General features: G+C 32.5%; 1 protein-coding gene across 2 annotated transcripts; it reads left to right on the forward strand.

Moving 5' to 3' along the window:
- The first annotated feature begins 1,015 nt into the window (after positions 1–1,015).
- Positions 1,016–8,019, forward strand: LOC7492140 (BEL1-like homeodomain protein 4). Of its 2 annotated transcripts, none has more exons than XM_002306407.4 (5): positions 1,016–1,341; positions 1,558–3,043; positions 4,548–4,933; positions 5,589–5,649; positions 7,125–8,019. In XM_002306407.4, exons 2-5 carry the CDS (start codon positions 1,658–1,660, stop codon positions 7,770–7,772), a joined length of 2,481 nt encoding a protein of 826 aa, XP_002306443.3. In that variant the 5' UTR covers positions 1,016–1,341; positions 1,558–1,657; the 3' UTR covers positions 7,773–8,019. The 2 variants fall into 2 exon arrangements, with proteins under 2 accessions (XP_002306443.3, XP_024456686.2); XM_024600918.2 differs by having other exon boundaries at positions 1,561–3,043.
- Positions 8,020–18,404: the final 10,385 nt, after the last annotated feature.

Below are 18,404 nucleotides of genomic sequence, written 5' to 3' on the forward strand. Positions count from 1 at the left end.
AATTACCAATCTTGGCATTGCCAAACCGCAAAGCTGTTATATGTGCTTTTCATATACTCCCCACAGACAAACCTAACTTGCCTTGAGCCCAACCTATAGCATGTGCAAACCATCTTTCTTGCTTGTGTGTAGCCTTTCCTTGTTAACAAAACTAAATAAAATCTCCCTTTAATTTGCTCATGTATATTAATTACTAGTATTTATGTTCTCTACCTCCCATGGCTGCTTATATATATATATATATATATATATATAGCTTGGTTGTGTGTTATTAATGGAAAAAAAATGCATCCCAAATGCACCGATTAGACCTCACCAACCCGTGTTGCTGTGGGTTCCAAATAATCATAAAGCTATAGGGCATTGTGGTCATAGAAATCAAATCGAAGGATGGAGGTAGTTTGGATCGTTGAGATGACTTTGCACTGACCTCATCGATCTTCATTATTTTATTCCATAGTTTGCGTTGGTTTCCGAAGGACTGTGTACAAAATGACATAAATAGGCTACAGCATTTTGTTCATATAAATGAAATAAATATCATCAAATTTACTACACACACACACACACAAAGACACAACTTAAGAAATACGCTGTAATCTTGATTGAAAAAGTCAGTTTAGATGCCCTTGACTTTTAAAACCTAAAAACCCCAAATTTTTCAGGGTCATATTAGTCAAGTTGCAATAAACTTGATAAAGTCTTTGTTTGCATATGTTTCGTTTCTGTTTACTTATTGTATTTCTTTTCTCTAATTTATATCTAGTAGTTAATTATTGTCTTCGTTTTTATTTTGCTGTTGACAAAATGCAGAGGAAACAAAAATTAAAATAAAAAACATTGAATATTGTTACAAGAAAGCAAAAAAATAATTTAATAAATATAAAATATTGATGAGTAAAAAGAGGAGATGAAGAAGGAGAGAAAGAAAAGCAAGAAACAATAGCGACCTCTTGATCTCTCTTTCTTTCCTCTTTCTTTTCTTTTCTTGCTTTTTTTTTTTTTTTTTTGAGAGAGAAAGATATCAGTCTATTAAGCCTCCATTCTTTTTCTTTATTTTATTGTTAAGCTTCACCTCTTCCTCTCCCTCTTTCTCTCTCTCTTTACACTCACTAGCTCTAAGTGCTGCTAAAGAGCAACCAGGAGAAAGAAAAGGAGAGAAAGAGAAAGAAAGAGACGACAGACAGAGGGCTACACATATAGAGATTAGATAGATAGATAGAGAGAGAGAGAGAGAGAGAGAGAGAGATAAACAAATGAATTTACCAAGCTTTCAATACCACAGAAGAGAATACGATGTCTGAGAGCTTTCTATCCTTTCAAACTCTGAAACTCCAACAGGTACTTATTTGTGTGCGTGTGTGTGTTAGTATGATAAATTTATATAAATAAAGAGAAAGATTAACCAAATAAAGCTCCAACAAAGACCCATTTGATACTCGTTGCTCTTTCTCTCCCTCTCAGTTACACTTTGTTGGTTTTTAGTATGTTAATTTCTTGATATGTTAAGCTTAAGAGAATGTTAATTTCTTGTTTCTTGTTTGTCTCTACATGTAGCAGATTTGATTGACAAGAGAAAGAAAATAAGTTGGTGGGGGTGCTATAAATTAAGAAGATAATTGGAAGAGATGATGATCATCATCTTCAAGATACTGATATGGGAATAGCTACACCTCCATTCCCTCCAATTCTCCCTCACTCAAAGACTCACCAGTTAATCTCTCCAAACATTAAGTCCAATCCTTCAAATCATAATTCTATGTCCCAAGATTACCATCAAGGTATTTTTTCCTTCTCCCATGGTGGTTTCGACAGATCCTCCGTATCTCTCCAAGAGCATAATCAACAGCAGCAGCAGCAGCAGCAGCAACACGATATAGCCCAACAGATCCGCAGAGATAAGCATAGAATCCAATCAGACTATGAACCACCCCCACCGGCATTAGTAGGTATTGAAGAAGAAGAAGAAGAATCAAGTGGCCTTCCGGTCTACGAAACTGCCGGCATGTTATCAGAAATGTTCAATTTCCCTCCTGCTGGTGGACCAGCTGCGGCTGTTGATTTGTTGGATCAGCCTGTACACTCTAATTACCGGACCCAGCCACGACAACAACAACCGGTGACAACCAACGATTGGTATAACAGCAACAACAGGCAAAGTATGGTGGTAGGAGGTTTGGGGATAGGTGATTCCAAGAGTAATAGTAACCGTGACAGTTTGGCTCAACATCAGCATCAAATTTCAGGCATTAATGCAGATTCAGCTGCAGCCATGCAACTTTTTTTAATGAACCCATCACAACCCAGGTCACCACAATCTCCTTCTCCTTCTCATCATCAAACCCCTCCTTCAACTTCTTCTACACTACACATGTTGTTACCAAATCCTTCAAGTTCTCTTCAAGGGTATATTGCTGTGTCAGGAGGAGGTTTTGGTGCTACAAGTGTTATATCTCCACCACAATTCACTTGGGTTCCTGATAGTTCTCATGAAGGAGGCAATACTGGTGCTCCACTCAATAATCCAAGTGAAATTAGTGGTGTTGTTGAAGGGCAAGGACTTTCTCTATCATTATCATCATCTTTGCAACATTTAGAGGCAGCAAAAGCAGAAGAATTGAGGATGGAAAGTGGTGGGTTATTGTATTATAATCAAGGAGCTGGTGGATCATCTTCTGCTCAATATTACAAGAATTTGGGAGGCCACCAACACCATCAAGCATTACATTTACAAGGAGGAGTGGGACAAAACCACCACCAAGTTCATGTTGGCTTTGGGTCATCATTAGGAGTGGTGAATGTTTTGAGGAATTCAAAGTATGTGAGAGCAGCACAAGAGTTGTTAGAAGAGTTTTGCAGTGTCGGAAGAGGTCAGTTCAAGAAAAGCAAATTTGGTAGACAAAACACAAACCCTAGTTCTAATAACAATCCCGGCGGCGGCGGCGGCTCTTCTTCTTCAACTAAAGATCCCCTTCCCTTGTCAGCTGCTGATAGAATTGAGCATCAAAGAAAGAAGGTCAAACTGTTGTCCATGCTTGATGAGGCATGTAAATCTCTCTCTCTCTCTCTCTCTTTTTCTTTCCATACCTTCTCTCTCCCTCAAGAGTCAAGACCCATTTATTTTTATTTTTTTTTCTTGGTATGTTTATTTTAGTGCATCAATGATTTTCTAAATCACACGGACAAACAGAAAACTACGGAAAGCCTTTTCAACAATATTATAAACTATTTAAAAATCCCAAGGAGAGAAAAGCCGGCTCACCCTTGTGCAATACAATAGGGTTACATAAGATCATCTAGTTGGTAGAGTTGGATTAGTCATTATATTATTTATTTTCTGCACACATTGATTGGAATGGTGGTGGGTTTGTGTTAAGGTTTCTGGTTGGTGTGGTAAGGTAAAAAAAAAGAACAAAAGTCATGAAAGTCTACTATTATTAGAGGTATCCATCTGTGTCCAGCAAGAAGCGACGTTCCTCCTGATTGGGAAGACGACTGATAATCCACCATGTTACGTAGGGAAGTTATTATGAAGCTAAAAGAGTGGTACCCATCGTAGTAATATTGCAGAGAAATAAAGGCACTGATATTTTATCTTAGTTGACCTTGGCAGCAGGGGGGTGTTTTCCTTTTCTTTTCTCCTTTTGTTTTTGTTTTGTTTATGCATTACAGAAGCAAGCCTGGCAATTGGCTGTATTTGGGGGAAAGACAGTAACGAAAGAAACACCAAGGATATTCTATGCTCCTATTAACAATCATTTCAGCACTGTACCAGCTTTGATTAATGCATTTATTCTTCTCCTTTCTCTTTCTCTTTCTCTGCTACGTGGGTTTCCTTCAAGAACCATAAGTCTTGTCAAATATATATGTGTATTTTCTTGGGTGTCGTAAAATTCTTGATTGTCTTTATTTCTCTACTCTAACCCCTCCTGTCATGTGGTGTTTTATTGGATAATAGTTGATAGTATTATTAAGAAAATAGCTAAAAAGATAATAGCTAGCTTACAGAAGTTCTAGCTCAAAAGGAAAGAAAAAAAAGAAAGCAACAAAGCAAACAAGGTTTTGAAACAGGTGTTGTGGTGTTTTCAAGTGAGTTTTAGCTTGTTTTTTTATTAAAATTTGATTTTTTAAAAAATTAAATTTTTTAATGTTTTTAGATAGAAATAAATTTTAAAAACTAAAACTATATTATTTTAATAATTTTTCGAGAAAAGACATTTTAAAACATAACGCTAATAAACTCTTAAACAATTAATATGACACTGTCATGAATATCAAATAAAGTCACATGACTTAGTCCTCTAATGATGTCCACTTCTCCTTACATACACAACTGTAATATATTTGCAATATGACAAGGTAGTGAAAACAGCCTAGAGTTTTGTTTTAGGGGTCTGCTTCATGGGACTTGGTATAGCATTCTTTTCATACGTATGAATGCCGTAATTGTTTTTTATTTTTTTTCTTACATAAAGTCATGTTGGGATTAATGGAAATTAATCCTTGAATTTATATGTTTAATTTGTCGGTGTACAATATTATTGCAGGTGGATAAGAGGTACAACCATTATTGTGAGCAAATGCAAATGGTAGTGAACTCATTTGATCTAATAATGGGTTTCGGCGCGGCTGTCCCTTACACTGCCCTTGCCCAGAAGGCAATGTCAAGGCATTTTCGGTGTCTAAAAGAAGCAATATCAGCGCAATTGAAGCATAGCTGTGAGCTAGTTGGAGACAAAGATGGTGCTGGGACCTCAGCTATAACAAAAGGAGAGACACCAAGGCTTAAGTTATTAGAGCAAAGTCTTAGACAACAAAGAGCCTTTAACCAGATGGGCATGATGGAACAAGAAGCTTGGAGACCCCAAAGAGGCTTGCCTGAACGATCTGTCAACATTCTAAGAGCCTGGCTTTTTGAGCATTTTCTCCACCCGTACGTTACTTTTACCTAAACTTCACTATAATCAAGAAAATTATCACAATCAAGAAAGTTGAAAAATCAAAGTATATGCACTTATTATTAGTAGTAGAGTAAAAGTTTCTATCATATAATGATACTTTCTGATTAGTTAACTAGATAGATACTAACACAAGATCCAAGTTCCCTTGTTTTTTTCTCTAGCTTTTTGTCCATAATGTGATTAAAAGGAGCAGTAATGCAGTGTCCTTGGATGTTGTCTCGTCAGCTAAAAGCTGCCAAAGGGTTTCTATTTGCCCACTGCTTTTTCCCCTTGTACCTAAGTTCCCTCCTCCATTTGCAGACCTCAGAAATTAGCTAGTGTGTGAAATAAAAAGAGAGAAAAACTTTATTAAAGTTTGATTTAACTGACTACCTTTTCCTTTCTCTCTCTTTCTCTATGTGAAAATCACAATTTATACAGAAAATAATAAGAGAGATCAATGAGCGCTGTTGTACGTATCCCCCTAAACTTCTCTGATACCCCTACTACTGCCTGCTACAAATACTGCTCATCTTTTCTTCTCTTAGATTCTCGCGCCTCGTATTATATGGTACACAAAGAAAAGCTAGCATTGGTGTATATGGTTTATGTGTTGACTCTGATGTCATTTTCTGGTCTCTTTCTCAGGTATCCAAGCGATGCTGATAAGCATCTGTTAGCTAGACAGACTGGTTTATCGAGAAATCAGGTTAGCCCCCCCCCCCCCCCTCTCTTTCTCTACGTATACACCTTTTTTTATCTCTTCCTCAGCAAAACAGTAAATATACCTGATGAGAAAGAACGAGGGAAAGAGAGTGTTTCAGGGTAGGGTACTGTCATGTAACATGAAAATGGGATTCTATTCTAGAGAGGAAAAAAAAGAAAGAAAAAACAAGAAGGGACCATGAGTGAGTTGAGTAGATTTGTTTGCATGGTTTAGGGTTTACTTTCTCTGGTGCACCTCTTTCTTTCTTTTTTTAATTTGTGTTTTCCATATATTTTAAATTTATTGATTTCTTTGGATTCTTTTATAAGTCGAGTCGAGGGACATAGATTCTGAAATGGACATTATCAGTGAAGAAACTCTAGGGAGATACTATTATTTAAGAGCAGAGACACAAGTACACAAGAGATGAGACATGAGAGTTTGCATCTTTAATTCTCTTTCTATGTCTCTCTCTCTACAAATGACACCGCATATTATCCAACCCACGCGAAGAAGAACCATTAAAGACAGTGAACAAAATTCATGTATACTTGTCGGAATTTTTACTTGCATGTTATTCTTTACCACCTGCAAGTGGGTTTTTAACCTTCTTACTGTTTTCTTGTCTATCACGTATTTATTGCAACTGCATCTCCTTGTTTCTCTTGTGATTAAACCCTATAATTTTATTTCTTTTTTCTATTTAATCTGTTTTCCTCTCAAAATTTAAGGTAAAGATGGGTTTCCAACTTGACTCTTCTTCTTTCGGATTTTTTTTTTCTTTCCTTGTCTTGCGTGAAATTAAAGAATATGTTACTGAACTTTTAGCGAGAAGTTCCGAAAAAATATATATATTTCTATAGAATATTATTTATGTTATTATTTTTTTAAAGTATTTTTATTTGGAAATAAATTAAAATAATATTTTTTTAAAAAAAAATTAATATAAATATATTAAAACGATTTAAAATCATAAAAAAATTAATTTAAAACAATAATAAAAAAATTTTAAATAAACTTCTAATGCAAAAACAAACTCATTCTAAATTTACCATCATGTATAGTTTATTATCAAGTGTACTGTAATTTCTTATAATTGTTTTTGCCGTTAGGTACCTGTTATATTATTTGCATGAAAAGCAAAATCCCAAAGGTGCCCTTGGAAAGAGAATAGAAATAAACACATATTTAGATGCTTTTATTGTAAGGTATTCTTGAATTAATCATGGCAATCGACGCTGTCAAGTGAATTCCACTACTAATGTCTGTTATAATAATATTACTGTGTTTTATAGCTTTTATTATTTTATTTTTTATAATTATCTCGAAAGGATATCCCAATTAGCAACTAAGATTTGCTTGCATCATATATATATATATGACCTTGTAACTATAATCTTTCGTTAATCATATTGTACGTGGTTAATTAAATTAAATGAAGGTTTATAATCCATACTACTACTCTATGCGCTGTTTAGGTGTCAAACTGGTTCATTAATGCCAGGGTTCGGTTGTGGAAACCCATGGTTGAAGAAATGTACCAGCAAGAAGCCAAAGAAGAGGAACCAGGGGCAGAAGATAGAGAAAGGAAGCCAACCAGCAGCAACAACAACAGCAACAATCGTGGGCTTGCACAAACACCAACGCCTACTACAACAACGACAGGATCATCAGCACCAGCTGCCACAACAACAGCCCCCACAGCTACAACCATACCATCAGGCAAAAGATCCGAAATCAATGCCAATGAAAAGGACCCTTCACTCCTTGCCATCAATAGACAATGTTTCTCGGAAAACCAAGCTAAACTCTCCACCTCCTCCTCCACCACCATTATTACACCCACCAATATCACCTCCACCACAGAGGTCGCACCACAACCTCATGCTGGACAATCCTTCCATGACTTCGCTGACGATACATGTCGCCAGGGCAGCATTGTTACAGCTGATTATGGGACCACATCCGGCAATGCCAATGCTGGTGCTGACCACATTGGGTCTACACTTATAAGGTTTGGGACCTCTACTGCTGGAGATGTGTCTCTCACTCTAGGGCTACGCCATGCTGGAAACGTGCCTGACAAGAGCCCTACTTTCTCTGTTAGAGATTTTGGGGGTTGTTAATTAAAATCAATTAATCATAAACTTTTATATAGTACATTTCAGAGAAAAATATAATCTTACTTTCTGCCTTCTTTCTTTCTTTCTTCTTTTTACTTTCATTCTAAGAAGAAAGAAACACATAATGAGATCAAAACGTATAGCATATTGAAGTTGGCTATTTGTACGGATTCTATTGTAATTGTATAGTAGATTGTTTTGCATTTTTCAGTCTTTTTAAAAAAATAAAATTATGGACGTCTTAAGTTAAGATTTTGTACCCTTTTGTTTTACTAGAATAACAAAACAATCAAGTCATATATTTTCAGAGAGGAAGGTAATGTGGGCAGACATTTTTTTCCCCTTTAAGAATATAGATGACTCTTCTCGATGATTATCCAAAAAAAAAAAAAGAATATAGATGACTGTCCTTTCTCTCTTCCACACATAATTGCAATTCCAATCCCATGTTTGCAAGAGATGGATGAAGAAGGACATTTAATACATAATTGTGTGCATATATAAATTATTAGATTACATTTTAATAATGGCAAAACCTAGAGATGAGCTGTACGTATTTATCTAGGATGTGTACTCTTCTGGGTACTATGATTGAGTAGTGAAAGCTATTGAGTTCGTGACTGATACTTGTTATAAAACCATGTGGTTGAGGCTACAGAGACGGATGCTAAACTTGATTTTTAAGCACATCACTATATTCTTTGAAGTTGGGTCTCTTTCCTCTCGGTTCCATCTCAACTACTTTTTTCACATATAATGATTTTCAATTTTAGCCATTTTTTGGAGAGATTGAATGTTCAATTACATTTTATGTTCTTATATCGAAATTTAAACATCCATTGTATTTGAGATAAGAGTAGGCACCAATCATCCTGAAATATATATATATATATATATATATGTCATGAGAAGTTTAGTAAAATTTTAGGAAAACTTACAAAATATGAGTTTATGAATAACTACATTGAATTGGTTAGGAAATAGACTGCATCGTTTATTTTTATTTGTTTTTTATAGAGTTATCACAATTTTAAATAAATATATATTTTAGAATTGGTGTTTAATTTTATGAGCATCGATTTTTATTATATAATTATAAAAAAAAATATTAAACTCAATAAAGTTCATGACCCGGGTCGTGGAGGGACCAGGGTTGATCCAATATATCTTTGTCTCGATATTTTTTAAAACATTTGTCATCTTGAAGTTTTTTAATAGCTAAGTTATGTTTTTACCGATCATCCAGGTTATCTTTGAATTCATAAAATCAATTGATTTAAGTCGGGCCAACTCCCACGCAGTTTTATTGGAAACTTGAGTTATATAAAGTGCTAGGATAAAAGATTTTAAGATTGACCCACTTGACCAGGTTTAATGATACTATAAAAAAAAACTCTTCATGCTCTTAATATTCTTTTTTACATTTTAAAAAAAATCGATCTGGTCGCGGCGGAGCGCAGACCAATAAACTAGTAATTTCTAAATAAAGGCAATTTGAATATATTATATGGGTTAAATCATAAAAAGAATTGAACATAGGTTTTCAACATGTATTTTAAACTTAGAAACATAATCTAAATAATGAATTTTTCGTTATCAAAGGATTATGACCTCTCAATTACATTGTTAATTTGTTAGGTAAGACCCCAAGATATGATTTATATCATTCTCTAACACACTTCTTTAAGTGAAAGCCCTTTAGACTTGAAACTTGTATAGGCTCAAACTACCTTGTGTTTATTTTTTATCAAATAGAACAAGGGTGGTGAGATTATAACTCGTGATTACATGGTCAATAAGGCTCTAATATCATCTTAAAGAATCATCTCAACTCAATAGCTTAAGCTTCTATATTCTATTTAGAGCAAACTCCATTTTTCCTCTATATACCATAAAAAGTGTTAAATATTTATTTCAAGTTCAAAAGTTGCACCTAAGAATACAAATTCTGAAGAATATGAAGTATAGAAAGATGACAATTTCATGATCAAATCCTAGTTACTCGATGCGACAAACAAAATAGTGGTTCTATTATTTTTTATTGAGGAAAATTAAAAAAACTATGGCAGGAGATTGATTCTATTGATGATTATGTATTAAGGTGCAAAGTTGACATTGAGATATATACCACTAAGGTTAATTCTCAACGTGTTTATATTTCCTTATTGGTTTGGAATCATCACTAGATTAGGTTCACGGACGGGTACTTGCCACTATATCTCTTTCAAATCTTATAGTCACTTATGTTATGGTTTATTGTAAGGAAAACCATCAAGATGCTATGATAGGTGGAATATCTACCAATGGCACTGTTATAGCCACCCGAAAAGTCTACACGACAAGATACCAAGAAAAGGACACGCAAATGTACTCACTACAATGGTGACAACCATATTGTTAATACATGTTTTAAACTTCATGGTTATCCTAAATGGCATACCAAAAGAAAAAAAAAAATCAGCTAACACTTCTTCACAATAACCACCAATGCCATCTGCTACAAGATAGCATATGCTGGTATGACTAGTATTGCCATTAGCTCTCCTTCTTGTTCTAAAATTAGTTAATAGATAATTGAAACAAGTGTTATTGATCATATGATTTGTGATTCTTGAAAATCTAGCCTTCTATCCTTTCCATTTTATACCTTACCTATCATTTTATCCCCTTCATGATATGTTCAATTAAACCTTTTAAAAAATTAATTAAGCTCCAGGATTTAATTTATCTTTTTGAGTTCTAAATTTTGAAAAGAAAAGAAAAGAAAATTTTTTTTTAACAAAATAATTAAATCCTTCTTATAACCCTTTTCTCGGTGTCCCTTCATCTTAAATCAAATATCCTCTAATACGTTATATAATTGGTCATTTTTTAGAAGAGTATAGTAGTTGATCTTTATAATGAATTATAATATAACTATATTATTTCAACTAAGTATTTACCTCTAGCTCTAACAATAGTTATTAAACAAGTTTTGATTTAATAATTGAACTAAGAAATTTAAATTTTGAAATCTAACCTAATCTTATTTTTCATTTGAAACAGATAAGTTATTAATTTAATTAAATTTAATAGACCAAACCAGGTTTTTAATGACCTTATTAACCTCATCATTGTTAACCTCATCAATTTCAGTTCAAATTCAATTGGGTCAATATTACGTAAATAAATAAAAAACACTTCTTTCTTAATAAAAATAATTAATCTGATAAACTAATAATTCATTCTCTTTTACTTACGAGTCAATCCCAATATCGAAATGTTAACTATACCTCTATTTACTTATGGTTTCGATACGTTACCTGGTAACCAACACTAATTAGAAACATTGGTTCCTTAAAGTCCACAACAATAATGTGTAAAGCAACAAGAACCCTTTACCTAATATGTTGCTTTTCTTTTTAGGAACACCACAACCTTAAACAACATATATGTCTTACATTTGAATTTGCAAAGGTGTTTTGCTGCGACGATCAATATGTTCCTTTTGAATTAAGGTATCTATTTTCATGGGAGAAGATTCTATGAGAAATAAAACATATTTTGGGGCAATTGTATGATGTGATGTAGCAGCGGTTAAATCGCTATCTTGATAGGAAAAGTACAAACAATATGTTAGCAGCTCAATGTTTCACTCATGGGAGTAAATATCAAAGCAGTCTTCTGTATAACGTTCTTTGATCGTCAAAGTTGCTTATAAAGGAAATTTTAAAAAAAATACTCTTCAAAATATTTAATTAAATGGACCATTTTGTTTCAATTTTTCCTACTATTCAGACAGTCAAACAGTCGCTAAGCTAAAACATAAACTAAAATTAAGGGTTAGATTTCTTATTTTGTGTGTTTTACACTCAAATTCTGAGATGTATGAGTGCATATATGTAGAAACAGAGTGATTTCGAGAAAATTTCTTTTTTAAAAAAAATTAGTACCTATTTAATATAAATAGATTAATGGGTTAACTGATCACTATGTATGTATGTATGTATGTATGCAGCTGCATGCCAAGTCTAACAAATATCTCAAGGAATAAATTATACGACCAAGAATTTAAATATCATAGTACTGTAATTTTTGTAAAAGCCTATGGGAACACGGCCAGAAACCTCTCGAGCTAGCAGCGACTGAGTGCTGAAAGGTAGATGTGAATTGTAGACTAAAAACAGTGTCCGAGATGGCGATTGAAAAGTGTTTTTTTAAAATTTAATTTTTTATATATATTTTTAAATTATTTTGATGTATTAATATTAAAAATAATTTTTTTTTAAAAAAAATATTATTTTAATATATTTTAAAAGAAATTGAATGAGAGAGTGAGAGAGATATCCTCTTGCTATTCTTTTGATAGTTGTTTCATTAAATGTGTTATAAATATTGCTTTCAAGTGGGTCTGAGCAGAGTTCGTGAACATCTGGGCTAAGCTAGGATAGGCTCAAAAACCCTCACTGCCAGTCATCAATATACCAGAGTTGACAAGTACCCCAGGATGGTTTCTTTGTCTTATTTCGACTCAAAAATTACAAATTCAATATGTGAAGAAACTGAAAATATATAAAATGATATATTATAGTGTTTTTTGTGTTTTTTTTAATAAAAAAATTGAATTAAAACAAGGTAAAGAGAAAAGAAGGATCCCCACCAAAATATAACAACTTGGACTGGGCCCCTATCTCAAAAAAATTGCTAGATTGAAAGCTACCCCTCAGATCCAATCCAAGGGCCTGTCCACCAACCAGATACCTGTAACATGGGGTCCACTGATAGGAACACACATGATGATGATGATGAGGAGGAGGAGGAGTTTCTTTCTTTTTTTTCTTTCTTTCTTCGTGGTCATGGCATCGCATGGCCTGGCCCCATTCTTCTCAGAGCTGATGACAGTTTTACAGACTTCAGTGACAAATAAATTGAACTGGTTGAATGCGCAGGTAGGTTAGGGTTTCCTGCAGATAAGATATGGACCTTGGGTGCCAAAAGGAGCCTTGTTTACTAATTACTTCTGCTAAAATAATTGGAAATTATTCCTGTGACGACATCAATAATGGATGGTTTCATAAGTTGACAACAATATCGATTTAATACAATAAGCAATTTTATTGACTAGTATATACACTCGAGTATGTTGTGGTTATTTTTTTTAATATAACAAAAAATATTTAAATTATAAAAAATTATTTAATATTATTATTAAACTCAACATAGAGGGTCAATCTTAAAATTTTCTGACTCAATTCCTCATCTAGCCAAGGTTAAAAAAAAAAGTGAAAACTACCCCAACATAACTTAATTGACTTTATTAGTTTAAAGGTAATCCATATGACCAGTAAAAATATTTTAAGACAAAATTAAAAAAAAATAATGAAATTAATAGAAAAAAAAAAAGTATTTCATCCCAAGTATTTTTTACCTATCTTCAGTTTAAAAATAAATCATGTAAAAGTTATCTCAACATAATTCAATCGAATTCGTTTGTTAACTGCTTCTGGTCTTGCTAAGGATTTTAGTTAGTACAATGAGGGCCAGTTAATGTAATTTTAATGACAAGGGAGGGAGGCTCCGATGCCCCACATCCCCGACAGAGGCCAGCAGCAAGTTATGTGGATTAACTAAGAGCACATTCATGTACATCTCTTTGAACTACAAATTTAAGGACCACTAAATTGAAAGTTTCTTCCTTTATATATCTCACATGGAGCAGCAACAAATTAAATTGTTCAATCATATTCATAACCTAGCTAGCTGCCCTCCCCCACTGTCGTATTCCTTCTTATTTATGGCCTTTCCCCCTAAATTGACAGAGGAAGAAGAAGAAGAGGAAGAGGAAGAGGAAAGAAAACCCAACGCTGTAAGCAAAATTCAGCAAGTGGTAGTGTGTGGTTTCTCATAATGGTTAATTTTACTGCTTGCGCTCTCTTTTATTTTCTTTTCCTTTAAGCACATTGGAAGACTGAGAGTACTCCTAGAGGTCCAACTTTTGTTCTGTTAATCCATGAAATAATGTTATCATCAACCGCTTGTACTGAAGATGTACATTCCTTTTTTTTCTTGCTGGGATAAGGTAGCACCGATTTGTTTTTTAAAGTATAATTTAACTTGGAACTTCATTTCCTTGACAGGGCAAAGTAGTGGCCATGGGGTTACACCACAAGAAATAATAAAAATATTTAGTACCACTTGTGACCATGTCCTTATGATGCATTTTACATTTAAGAACCTCTGCACATTTCTGCAATCGGCTGTCATCGCCAAAAGGTGAGTTCTTAATTCTTTGTAGCTATGAAGAACACACCAAAACAAACAGTAGCATCAACAAAGAAACACAGCAAAAGACAAACTGGCAAAGCTTGCTAGCAATGTCAGTTGCACCTCACCTAGACAAAAAAAAAAAAAAACATCGCAGGCAAAGCATATCTGTGTACTCATCATTTGTATGCACGTGCTGGTGGGGTTGCAGGCTCAGTATGCAGAACTGCATTGTAATGTCCTCCGAGGCCAGAAGAACAAGGACAAAACATTTTTATGATATTACAGGAAACTAGATATGTTGAAACAATAATAGTATTTGGATCTACCATGCGTCATTCACTCTTCTATGTTTTCATTAAATTTTTCTTCTCAAGTTGATAGATCATTGCCCTAATTGTATGACTGATGCTTTCAAATTTTTATTGCAATTTGGGATGCTGTCAACTGTTTGTGTATTAAAAACCACTGTCACATTTAAAGAAGTACCCGTATTCCCATGCATTATTATTATTATTATTATTATTATTATTATTATCAATTGCACCATCATCACCTAATAGCATCAAGCTACTATAGCATGGGCATAATACAACTCTCTATCGGGCTTGTTATCTTCCGCTAAACGACTAGCATTTGACATTTCTGCTGATGAAAATGACTCCTAGACATGGAAGAGGAGACCAAGGACACCCAGTCACACATCATTGCAGGAATTCTTTATAATAAAAAATTAATGACACAGTGCGGTGAAAGTTTTCAAAAAAATAACATAAATTAAAAATGTATTTTGAAAATAGCAAAATTTAAACATAATTATCCTTTTTTTTTCTTGGTCGTTAAATATTCATAAAATTTTGGTTTAATTTTTATTCATATTAATTAAATTGAATGAGATATAGATTTTGAAACAATTCAATGGAGGTTATGTACAGAACCGAATGATTATGTTAAAATTGTTTTATTTTCTCAAAACTCTGATTAAATTGTGTTAGAATAGTACAAAAACCATCATAGCATAACTTCTCTTTGAACATAACTTCTGTGACCTAAATGATGAATACTAAAAAAAAACTTTGGAATTATTTGTTTTTATGGTTGAAACTGATTTTTGTGATTTTTTGAATTTATTTTTGCTTGAAATTAAAAAAAAATAGTATTTTTGAATCATTTTAATATGCTGATATCAAAAATAATTTTTAAAAAATTAAAAAAATTTCATATATTTCTAAATGAAATTTTTTTTAAAAATAATCATTATTATACTCTTAAATATTTATGAATACATGTAACGCAACACAAGTTCCTATTTCCTATTGCTAGTAAATATTACATGATGATGTAGGAATCATAAATTATTGACATTCTTTTCAGGGGGGATTGTTAGGTATTCTCATTTATCATATTAAATTATATAATGAGCACCTTATTTTGACAAATCATGTTGCGTTCAATTTCCACAGAAATTGGAATCAAGTTCAGGTGGTTACTGTTTTGTCAGTTAACAACAACAGTGTTTGTTTATGTGAAAAAGGCAACAACTGAGTCTGCGCAACCGAGTATGAGCTAAAATGACGCAAATAAGAGTAGAAAAATGAAAAAATTAAGAGAGGCCCATTTAGGGCAGACAATGGGCTATATGAGGATTTATATGGTAAGTACACTAATAACTATGGCAGATAATATAAAAGTTATTTTTTAAAATATTTTTTATTTAAAAAAATATTAAAATAATATTTTTTTATATTTTAAAAATTATATTATGATGTTTCAGCTGTTTCTGTCCTTATGGCATATCTGAGACATCAAAACTATCTAAAAATAAAAAAAATAATTTTAAATAAAAAAATCAAATTTTACCTCATTTCTATTTGTGTTTGGTATTGTGATAACTTTTGTGGTTGTGGTTTGAAAAAAGTTGTTTTATAAAAAGTATTTTTGGTTTAGGTTGATTTGGTATTTATGTATATTTGGTAAAAACTGTGGTTGAAATTGAGGTTGAACAAAAAGTAATTTAATGTGTTTGGTTAAGAATGCTTTTGAAATTGAGGTTATAAAATAATTTTAAAAAATATATATTAATATTAATGGTTTTTAATTTAAATATTGTAGATTTAATTATTGCTATTACATCATGAAATAAATAATATTTTATATAAAATATTTTTTATTGTTCAATTAAACTATCTACAATTCCATCACGTATAAAATGCATTTGACAAGGACTATATTTTTCTTGGTTTCTTAAGCGCGCAACAACATCAGGTAAAACATAATCAGGAACAAAATTGGGATTGCGATCAAATTCTGCAAATGTTACATCATCAAGCGATTTTCGTCTAATTTATGTAGTGTCATTGAATAATGTTAAACACTAGTTTTTCGAATAAAACACAATTAAAAATAAAAAATTTAATTTAATTTTTTTTACTGGATTGGACCCGGTCCAATGCATTTCAATGCATTTAGCTTTGGACCGGACGTGGTCCGACTGGAACAATAGAAACATGCTCCACTCTTTACTTAAGTGAACAGTGAAAAGTGAATTATAATTCATTCTTCACGGCTGAAAACAGCATTGTGCTGCTTTCAATGATCTTGCGTTTTCAATGCAGATATTAATGGGGTCATGAACAGTAAATTGAATTTTATCAATTACTAAACATTTGTTTCTCGTGGTTTGTTTTAAAAATAGAAGCAATCACGGGAACAAATAGGCTATGCATTTAGAGTGTTCACAGTGCTGTTTAAGAAATTTTGCAAACCAATCCACAAAATAAGGACGTGAAAGTTCTTTAAAACTGAAGAAAAAAAATCGTTTTAGCTTCAGAACAAACTATCAAAATACATGTGGTGTTCATTTTAAAGGGTTTACTTGGTGGTGGTCTTGGGAAATTTCAAGACAACAACTTCGAATAATTTGTATTTTTCTTTTTTTCGATTTAGTCACAATTAACATATAATTTAATTGAAGAATATCATTTCCAATCCGATAAAAAAAAATAGTATTGTTTCCAACTATAGCATGGTAATTAAGAAAATACATATTATGACTTTTTTTTCCAAGTCAAAATTTTTTATCATAACCGTGTTTTAATAAACATAAACCAATTAAAATATATAATTTATGCATGGAAACCGAAAGAGAATAAAAAGAATGATTTTCAAGAATAAGAGTAATGAATCCAAATTTAATGGGCTCAAAATGGCCTAGAAAATTAGTCTAGACAGTGCTTGGATCCGACCACAATGGATCGGGGCAGAGCATTTGAGCTCATTTTTCACCTCTAAAAAGCTTAAGCAACTTATCTGAGTCCAACTCTATTTTGGTAATTTTTTAAAACCTCCATACAGGTCCTTCAATATTTTATATTGATTTAATATATATTATTTTGAGTGAAATACAACTCAAAATAACATAGAAAGGAAATGATCATTCAACCCCTCTTCTCCATAAAAGAACAAGACTTATGGGCTATAAATATCATATAAATCCTTTAAACTTCAAGTTCACAATCTATATTCTCTATTATATATATATATTTTCAGAGTTTATTTTTCTCAATATCATTGCACATTCTCTCTCTAAAAAAAATACTTACTTAAACACTTGAGAGTTCTCAATTCTACAAAAGATCGAAACCTTTTGTAGGTATGATCAGTCACCATCTTGGCCTACAAGTTACCAGATATAAACTCTAAACCTAAAGAGATTTCTTGCAAGAATTCTTTCTTACTCTTTTTTTCTGAGACTGAATATATATATACATAGCAGTTTACAACCTTACTAGTTGTCTTTGGAAAGAAATCAATTACCATCCCATAACAATCAAAATTTACATAAATAGAAGATATACTAGAATATGACAGCTATAATTTCCTGTTGTGTATAGATTTGTACAGCTCACGCCAACATAAACTACCAGACACTTTAATTATAGAGAATAAATCAAATTGTTAAAACAAAAAAATTAACCTATTATCTATCATATAATTCTTGTTTATAAGTTATATATAGATTTTTTTGAACCTCTCATCAAAGAGATAACAAAACAAAAGGAGCATAAATATTTAAATTAATTCCATCAAATATTCTACAAGACCAAAACTTTAAAATTACGCAGATCAATAATCGTTGGCCAATAAGATGTTTACAATATTCGCAAAATTATTAATGGACAATAAACAGCTTCCAAGGGAAGAGTAATAGAGAAAACGAGTCAGTAAACTATGTTAAATTGCTAAATACAGTACTTATTGATGTGGCTCGGTATGGGTTCAAGCTGATGAACAACCCTACTTGGAGATGGTGTATCACCAAATAAAATATCAAGGGAGGATAATCCTAGGCCTCCAACCTTGATTAAAAGAAAACCATAATCTACGTAATGG

The sequence above is a fragment of the Populus trichocarpa genome, chromosome 5 (assembly GCF_000002775.5).
Source record: "Populus trichocarpa isolate Nisqually-1 chromosome 5, P.trichocarpa_v4.1, whole genome shotgun sequence".
Taxonomy (NCBI): Eukaryota; Viridiplantae; Streptophyta; class Magnoliopsida; order Malpighiales; family Salicaceae; genus Populus; species Populus trichocarpa.